General features: G+C 43.1%; 1 protein-coding gene across 1 annotated transcript in view; it reads right to left on the bottom strand.

Moving 5' to 3' along the window:
* Positions 1-222: 222 nt before the first annotated feature.
* LOC136875931 (pyroglutamylated RF-amide peptide receptor-like) overlaps positions 223-10,165 on the bottom strand; it is a 223,225-nt gene continuing 213,282 nt past the window's right edge. Inside the window, exon 7 of the mRNA XM_068228261.1 lies at positions 223-367. Within this exon, the coding sequence (XP_068084362.1) occupies positions 223-367 (145 nt within the window). The remainder of the gene's footprint in view (positions 368-10,165) is intronic.

Here is a 10,165-nt window from a genome sequence, read left to right as displayed (position 1 = left end):
TGTTTCTACCATTACTTGTAAACCAAACCACGTAACTGGTGCCAATAACAGGTAGGCGTGCACAGTCCGGAGTCAACGACGTGGGGAAGTACAAGCCGAGTAAGTGGAAGCGACTTGTGCCCTTGTGTACAGGTATTTCCAGCACGAAACGGGCAAGCTTTGGCACCCGTGCTGTAGTTTCACCACCAATATTGGAATAGTAAGTGTCTACCATAAATCTTGTTACCTGACAGAAGTTGTTCTTGTCTGTGATATAGATGGGTAGCGGTTCTTCAATTTTCCACGGTAGCAACACCGACACAGCGCCTTGTAGAAGCTTTCACGAAAATTCTTCGACATGAAGCCATACACCAGCGGATTGATGCAACTGAAATAGAGAATCAGCACGAAATAGTATCGAAAATTAAAAACAAACATTCAAATTCAGTTCACAATGCCATTATCTTAAAGCTATATTAAAAATTAAAGTCCGCTTCTGTGGTGTAGTGGTTAGCGTGATTAGCTGCCATCCCCGAAGGCCCGGGTTCGATTCCCGGCTCTGCCACGAAATTTCAAAAGTGGTACGAGGGCTGGAACGGGCTCCACACAGCCTCGGAAGGTCAACTGAGTAGAGGTGGGTTCGATTCCCATCCTGGAAGTGGTTTTCCGTGGTTTCCCACTTCTCCTCCATGCGAATGCCGGGATGGTACTTAACTTAAGGCCACGGCCGGCCTTGTCTATCCGTTCCAATCTTCCCATCCCTCAGCAAGGCACCTGTTCGGCATAGCAGGTGAGGCCGTTTGGGCGAGGTACTGGTCATCCTCCCCAGTTGTATCCCCCGACCCAATGTCTCACGCTCCAGGACACTGCCCTTGAGGCGGTAGAGGTGGGATCCCTCACTGAGTCCGAGGGAAAACCCAACCCTGGAGGGTAAACAGATACAGAAAGAAAAAATAATAAGCAGAGTCATATCCATACAGGCATTGAAATCCTGAGAAAGAATCGAAGTTAAAAGATTCTTCAATCCACACCCTGGGCACGAAAAGAAAGAGTTCTTACAACAGAAATATATTGTAGTTCTTGAGAGATAAAAATCCAATCCTTCTCCGGTGGATATCTCCTCAGAGAACCAATTCTGTATCAGCTTGTCAACCGCTCTAGCATTATTGATTAACGAATTTCCTATCCAGACAGTTGGGAGGAGCAGTTTCCCTGAGGGTAGACAAGTTTTCAGTTCCCACACCTTAATAGTAATAATAATAATAATAATAATAATAATAATGTTATTCGTTTTGCGTCCCATTAACTACTTCGGCGGTTTTCGGAGATGCTGAGCTACCATCATTTTATACTACAGGATTTCCTATACATTCTGGTGAGTCTATCGACATGAGGCTGGCGTATTAAAGCACCTTGAGATACCACTGGACGGAGCTCAGATCAAACCGGCCAACTTGAGTTCATAAGGACAGCTTCTAGGCAGTGTTTGAATTAATCAACCACTTCTCACGTTATATAACGTCCTCCTTTGGGTGCAGCCATGGAATACATCTCGTAAAAGGTGACTAAAAGGGAACTTTCTGGGTCTGTCAAACTGAGAGCGTGGGGTTACGATCACTTGACCCCTGACTGATATTTAGGTTCGCATTATATTGATCATGAGGAAGTAGATCCGTGTCGTCTCAGAACTCACGAGTCTTAAAAAACACACGAGTAACAAAACTCACGAATTCCAAGAAGATGATTAGTAAGAGCAGGTTTCTTTACCTGGGCCAGCCTCAGAACTCATGAGCCGGGCCAGTTCTTCCTTGAATTGATAATGCCCACCCTGTTATTCCTCCCACTCATTCCTCAAGTGCATTTTCCAATCTGACCTCACTTGGTCTACTTTTCTTCCTACTCCAACGATATTTGGTCTGGGAAGGGTTCTCCTTAAGTCGCCTATTAGGAGAGGTGTTTTTACGCCTTTCGTGGTCCCTTTACTATATTTGTCAGTACTACCTTTATTTGAAAGAACGCATCTCTTATTTTCTCTCTTTTAATTAAGGTTAGATAGGGACTGTTATATAGTTTTACTTCCCTCTAAAATGTAATTACCACACTAAACAACACCTTAGAGAATGGCCACTAAAAACAATTCCAAAACTAACCTTGTAAACGAAAATGACAGGAAATTGCCAGTAGCTTTGGAGTTAAACAGAGCAGTCCAAACCAGAGTACTCGTTACTGATATTTAGGTGGGCATTCTATTGATCATGGTGAAGTATATCTATCTCGTCTCTGAACTCATGAGTCTTAAAAAACTCACGGGTATCAAAACTCACGAATTCCGAGAAGATGATTAGTAAGCGTAGGTTTCTTTACCTGGCCCAGTCTCAAAACTCACGAACCGGGCCAGTTCTTTTTTGAATGGATAATGCCCACCCTACCCATATATAACGACTGTAGATACATAGTTCAGAAAAATAGGGGAGCATGTCTTTGAACGTATGCTATGCTCCACAAAACAATATCTCACACCCAGATATATTACCAGCTAAACCTTTATTCTTTACCGTTAAAGTATACAAAAGAACATCGATGGATTCAAGTTAATTTTCAGAATACAAACGGAAACGTCCAAATAGGGGCGAAAACAAAGGGATAACAGTCATCGAGGTTGGATTTTTATCACAGTTGGAGAGCTTCAATATGGTGTATGTCCTGCACGAGCATTTATCACAGCTTGGCACCTACGTGGTATGCTTCGTGTAAGTCGACGGAAGTCACGTTGCGGTATGTGGTCCCACTCTTCAATGAGAGCCTGTTCGAGGTTTTGGAGAGTCTGTGGTGGAACAGGACGCCCGCGAACACTTCTGTCTAGCCTATCCCACACATGCTCGATGGGATTAAGGTCAGGACTCACTGCTGGCCATTCCATCTCTTGAAAGTCCAGTTCTCGCAAGACAGCTCTGGTGATGCGCGCTACATGAGCCCTGGCATTGTCGTGCATGAGTACGAATTCAGGGCCAACACCGTATCTGCTCGATGTACCCCGCAGCGGTAAGATTACCACGGACGACGACAACATCCGTACGGCCACCAATACTGATGCTACACCACAGTATCACAGACCCTTGTACGAATCGGTCGCCTTCCTGGAAAACATTTGGCATGTGCTGCTCACCGCGACGTCTCCATCACGCTGTGTCAGGGGAAATATGGACTCGTCTGTGAACAAGACAGGTCTCCATTGGCGAAGTTGCCAGTTGACATGGGAACGGGCAAACAGAAGGCGAGCTGCGCGATGTTGCTGCGTTAAACGGGGCACTCGAACAGGACGTCTGGGTCGTAAGGACGCTTCTCTCAACCTGTTCCTTACTGCCTGGCAAACCACCGTGACTCTAGTGACCCTCCTGAGGTCTTGTTGCAGTTCTCTGGCAGTTGCTGAACGATGCCGCAACGCACAGATGCTCAGATATCATTCGTCCTGTGGGGATGATATGCGTCCACGACCTTGTCCAACCCTCCTTGTGAACTGGCCTGTCTCACTGTAGCGATTCCATAAGCGTTGAATAACTGACGGAGAGACATTGAGATCCACAGCATTACGACGAAAAGTCCATCCTTACTGGATCAAAGGGACGGCCCTTGCGACTTGAAACTCGTTAAGATTTCTCATGGGATGTGCTGGTTTACGTACAACATGCTAAAATGATCGCAGTAGTCTGTGTACCTCACAACGACACACGGACACACCGCTATTCACTTCGTTTTTAGGGATCACTTGACAGTTTAATGCACGGCTACGCCTACAGGTGGAGTATAACTTTGATTTGACATACCCAGAGTAGCTAAGGTCTCAAGGTATGCAGTACGCCCATTGGAACCCCATCTACCAAATTAACGTTCACATACCAGACGTTACCTAAACATGTTCCCCTATTTTTTTTGAACTTTGTATTTGAAAATGTAATCGGAATTGTGAGAAAAAGTCAACTGCTAGTGCCAGCCGGAGCTGCGCGCAGTCTTGTAATTGGCATTGAAACTGGCTGTGTTGAAACATCGGATCCCGTGAGATCTCCGAAGTTAAGCAACATTGGGCGTTGTAAAGATTTGGATGGGTTGCCACGCGCTGTTGGTGGGGGTAAGAGAATGGAGGATCGGAAAGAAACTGGCTACCCCACTGCACGTAAACTCCGGCTCAGGCACACTTCTGCGGAGGTTCGGACCTGCCTTGGGGCAGAATACACCCTTACCCATCAAGAGGTGGGCCTGTCATGTAGCCTCGCACAGAGTATGAGCAACAGGAGGTTGAGAATCCCACGGACCTTAGGTACACACTGGTGGGCTGCTTCACTTAAAACGCTATTGCCACTTGTAATTTATAATTTTACTGGCACACGCGGATAACAATCTTTTATGACAAAGCCATGCTGTTTCGCACGGTTTGTTTTCTCTCATAAAACCTCCTCTGTCTGTAATTTCGTTTGTTTTGCCTATTGTTTTAGATATTTATCCGTTATAGATCAACTCAAGACCGTATCAGTGGTTTTTAGCTTTCATGTTTGTTTGTCTGTTTGTTCCACCATCACGGCGCAACGGCTAGATATATCGCGATGAAACTTTACATTTATACTAGATTTAACTAAAGTTGGCGTATGACAGGTAAGGTTGGAGGGAGGAGCATTGCACGTGCCATTTCACGATGTTGCCACATTCCAGTATTCCTTTCTACATTCTCTTACCCCGCGCTTCCGGCTCACTTGTTCCCTCCTTCATTCTGTCCGCAGTAACATGATCAGGTCTTTCTTCACATAATTTTTTTTCCACTGTAATGGGAGTGATCGCAATTGGGACAAATTTTGCTGCGACTGTGACTGACTTGGTCTCATGTTGCGTTATTTTTAACAGGAACCAGCCTGATAAGCTCAGACAGTAGGGCGCTGCCCTCCTGATCCCAACTTAGCAGGTTCGATCCTGGCTCAGTCCGATGCTATTTGAAAGTGCTACAGAACGTAAAATCAATAACATTATTATTCTTTAACAGGGGTGGTACCTATAGCCTGACAAATACTGTACTTTAGCATGTCCTTTGTCCTATACTTTGTGCACCTTATTGGCATAAGTACAGGACGTAAAACAAATAAGAAAAAGTGAGTTCAAGGGGAAAAGGAGGTGCGGGGAGGACGGGGATCATAAATCATGTGTACTCTTTTCCACACCACCCAGCGGTAGAATACCTGGCGCGTTTCATCGTACTCGAAATAGAAAAAAAAATACAATGATTGTACGTACGTACGTAAATAGTATTTAAATACAAACTTCATATCGGCCACAAAACAGAAATAGAAAGCCACTCACACTGAACTGCTTGCGACAATATCTAACTCACAAGTGAAGTGACAGGTTTGGCAACTCCCAGCAAGACGAGCTGCCCAGAAATTTTATCTCCATGGCAATCGCATTCGCCCCACCCTCGTTTCTATGGCAACCATACTGCCACTCCCTTTATCCCGCCCCGGCAGACAGTAAACGGACCTCCTTCTAAGAAATGCCAAACGCCAACTTTCGTTATTACCAGTATAGAGTATACTCATCGAGTGGAAGGTTTAGATATGCATATGATTTAAAAACCACTGAATAGACTGGGGGTTTATAGAAAAGCCAGAACAGTTTCCTATTTTCTCTTATACTGTTGATTTTCTGTAAAATCCGTGGACTATATGTGAAACATCCCTTTATATTAAACAACTTTTGTTGTGACTATAATTTCGCTTACTCTTCAGATGACGGAGGAAATTACTATTTTCTGCGGGGTTTATGCTCTGCATTTGAGTGACCGACAGACCAACAAACCTACCGGTTAACATCTCAACGTCTCTGGCTGCTTGTCAGCAGGAAAGCGTATAAAGCGAGAAAAACGTCAAGCTGTCATACTGCGGGATATTTGTGGAATACCGTTGGGAGATTACAATAGTCCTCGAATAGTACTAAGGGGGGGCTGTTAATATGTGAACAGTACCGCGGAGTGTAGCTCATTATTTCACAGCGTAAGTTGTTTTCTGGCATTTGCTATAATTTTTAGTGTATTACTCATCTACCTCTGTTTTCCGCTTTAATTTTTTGCCTCTGCCTTGCCTCTTTTAGGCTTGAGTAATAACACCGTAAGTCATCTTATCTGTTTACCTAACAACCCCTGCGCCTAAATTTCCTCTCTGTTACCGCCTTCTTATAGCTGTAACTCATATCATCACAATTTAGTGAGGGACATTTCATTTTCCAATACATCCACTTGATATTTACATATTTGTCATATTTGTCCTCAGTTATAATGCTGTTTTCTATTAATTTCAACGGTCTTACCTGTATTACTTTCTTCCTTAATTACCCCGTATGCATGCGAGTAGTAATGCCGTTACCTGGACACTCTTTCCTTTGAGGAAAAATTCCAAACTGTTCAAATGTATAACTTTTGGCCCCGGAAAAAGTATGGAATTTTAATGACAGTGCAAACATTCATTTTGGGGTAATTGGTGACTAAACGGTAAGTCGTATCACAAAACCGATAACACAATCGTTGCTCAATTTGGAGAGATATACGAATCTACTCTACAAATGTAGTGTATAATTCTTTGCCCCCGAAACCTCCCCCCCGCCCAGTTACCAATCGCAGCTACTGTATTCGGGTGTACTCAAATGTTGTTCCTTCTTCAATTATTTTCAGCTTTCCAGTTACCTGTCCTAATCTATCCATATTTATGGGAGAATCTGAACTTGAAACCTAGACTATTCTTTGTTTTGGGTGATAGTATGCACTATTTGTTTCGTAAACGTATTTAGTGGGACGTAGGCTATTGATAGATATAATTATCTGTTGTGATTCTTCAGAAGAGAAAGCACGTCTCTCCGCGAGGTAGACTTCGCAGAAAATGACGGTTTGTACTTGAAAATACTATGCGGTACATTTCGACTTGTCAGAGGAGCGATGGCGTGGAATGACATTAGTACACGAATGCCCGGTTCCATGGCTAAATGATTAGCGTGGTGGCCTTTGGTCACAGGGGTCCCGGGTTCGATTCCCGGCAGGGTCAGGAATTGTAACCATCGTTGGTTAATTTCGCTGGCACGGGGACTGGGTGTATGTGTCGTCTTCATCATCATTTCACCCTCATCACGACGAGCAGGTTGCCTACGGGTGTCAAATCAAAAGACCTGCACCTAGCGAGCCGAACATGTCCTCGGACACTCCCGGCACTAAAAGCCATACGCCACTTCATTTCAGTACACGAATTAGCATCACGGGAACTTATAAGAGTAAGAAAGATGAAGATACAGTTGGAATTCAAGAGGATAAATTAGAGAAAATATTCGTGAACGGGACGCGGATTAAAGGATTGGTTCTCTCCTTCTTCACCAGATGGCTCACTATGCGCTAGCCCCCTGAATACCGATACGTCTGTGTGTTGTGAAGTAGGCAGCAAGGTCATTAGATTAATCAAAGACTATGGCAGAGGAATATGGTAGAAGGAATAAAATAAATGATATTATTATTATTATTATTATTATTATTATTATTATTATTATTATTATTATTATTATTATTATTATTATTATTATTATTATTATTATTATTTATATTAATATTTAGTTCAAACGGTGCTGGTTTCGGCTCATTGTCGGCTGGGAATTATACACACAACTCAGCATAACATTAAAACATGTAGAAAAAAATGTTCGAAGGTAGAAAGGCAGCTGGGAGTGATAAGATTTCGGGGGTTATATTAAAGGCTATGGCTTGGAATACAGTGATATAGTGCCATATCTGAAATACTTATTTGGTTACTGTTTACATGAAGGAGCGATATCAAATGAATGGAGAATCGAAACAGTAAAGCCAGTGTACAAGAGAAAAGGTGACAAAAATCTGATAATTACAGACCAATCACATTGACCTTTGTTGCCTCTAAGCTCTGAAAAAGCATTCTTTCTGATTATATCAGACACGTGTGCGAAATCGCTAACTGGTTTGATACAAGGCAGATCTGGTTTACAGAAGGTTATTTCAGTGAAACTCAACTTGCAGGATTCCATCAAAGTATGGCAGATATTTTAGATTCAAGATTCGCTTTTGACCTATCAAAGACGTTGGGTACAGTAGATCATGGGAGATTCACACGAAAATGACAGCTATTGGACTAGACAAAAGTGTGGTTGAATGCATGGCTAAATCTCTAGAAAATATAACTCAGAGAATTAGAGAACGTGAAGCGTCATCTTATCCTGTGTCCGACTGGTTGGCTGAATGGTCAGCATACTGGCCTTCGGTTCAGAGGGTCCCGGGTTCGATTCCCGGCCGGATCGGGAATTTTAACCTTCATTGGTTAATTCCAATGGCCAGGGGGCTGGGTGTTTGTGCTGTCCCGAACATCCCTGCAACTCACACACCACACATGACTATTCTCCACCACAATAACACAATAACTTTGGATCTGGATTGGCGAATACGGGGCCTTTAGCTGAGTCCCGGCATTGCTTCCACTTACTTGTGCCCGGCACCTCACTTTCATCTATCCTATCCGACCTTCCTTGATCAACACTTGTTCTTTTCCGACCTCGACGCTATTAGGTTTCCGAGGGATTGGGAGTCTTTCATTTTCACGCTCTTCGTGGCCCTTGTCTTCCTTTGGCCGATACCTTCATTTTTCGAACTGTCGGATCCCTTCCATTTTCTCTTTCCGAATAGTGTTACATAGAGGATGGTTGCCTAATTGCACTTCTCCTTAAAACAATAATCACGACCACCGCCACCTCCCATCTATCGGAGATGAGTAGCAATAGAAGATACAAAGCATATCACAAAAACAATGGTCAATGCAATGTTATTGTTGATTAATTTTATGAGCTTTCGATATTGTAGACCTTCGCATTTAGTTTTCTTCCGACTCTGCGACATTAGGGCACCTAATGTAAAGGGAGTATTCCTCTGTTTCATGACTCCCACTTGCCTTATTATTCAAGCGATTGGTCAACACTTGTTCTTTTCTGACCCATACAGTATTACGTACGAAAGCCTAGGGAGTCTTTTATTTTCACGGCCATCGTGGCCCTTCTTTTTCTTAGGTCGGTACCTTCATTTTTCGATGTGTTGAAAACACTTCGATTTTTTCCTCTCTGATTACTGTTATATAGAATACTAGCAAATGTACCCGTGCTTCGCTACGCTATTCTACAATGTATATGGATATCGAAGTAAATTGCTGTACATGAAGTGAATAAAAAAATTTAATTGCATGTCTCTTGGCGTTATCTGAGAAAAAGCATAGGGAGGTCCGCATACGTTGTTTCCAATGTAAAGTGCGAGTTGCAGAGTTGTGATGATAACGACAGGTCCACTTGTCTGTCGCAATTTACTATGCGTAACGTCAGTCACATTTTGATGGGTAAATTTATAATCGGGGGCACCTATACCTAATGATAAAGAGAATCAGGTGAAAGAGTTTAAAAAATGCAGGACCGAGCTCGATAGCTGCAGTCGCTTAAATGCGGTCAGTATCCAGTATTCGGGAGATAGTAGGTTCGAACCCCACTGTCGGCAGCCCTGAAAATGGTTTTCCGTGGTTTCCCATTTTCACACCAGGCAAATGCTGGGGCTGTACCTTCATTAAGGCCACGGCCGCTTCCTTCCCACTCCTAGCCCTTTCCTATCCCATCGTCGCCATAAGACCTATCTGTGTCGGTGCGACGTAAAGTAACTAGCAAAAAAAAAAAAAAATGCAGGCTCCCTTGCCTTCTGCTAGTCAAATCAAGAAGGGAATTGTACATTACAATGGTACACAGGCGTTGGAGAACTACCCCATTCCTATTGCTAGTTAAGGTCGATGTGAGGAGTACTGATTACAACAGCAGGCGCCCTCCTGCTGAGAGTCACTATTGATTTGTAAAGTATTAATTACAATGTAAGACACACCCCTTTCTAGATCGCTACAAATCGACTTAAATTAATAAATGTAGATCGACATACTGAAGTATATGCATGTTCACCATAATTTACAGAATAACTGCTGCTAAACGGTGCATTCATATTGAAAAACGGATTGTATAAAAAGACGACTCTGGCCTCGTTTAGCTATCTAAATGGCTGGCCCTATGATATTTCCTCGCATCTCATCTATTTAAAGGCAAGATTATTTTAGAACCGTTGAAT

Source organism: Anabrus simplex, chromosome 6 (assembly GCF_040414725.1).
Source record: "Anabrus simplex isolate iqAnaSimp1 chromosome 6, ASM4041472v1, whole genome shotgun sequence".
Classification (NCBI taxonomy): domain Eukaryota; kingdom Metazoa; phylum Arthropoda; class Insecta; order Orthoptera; family Tettigoniidae; genus Anabrus; species Anabrus simplex.
This window is presented reverse-complemented; position numbering and strand designations above follow the sequence as displayed.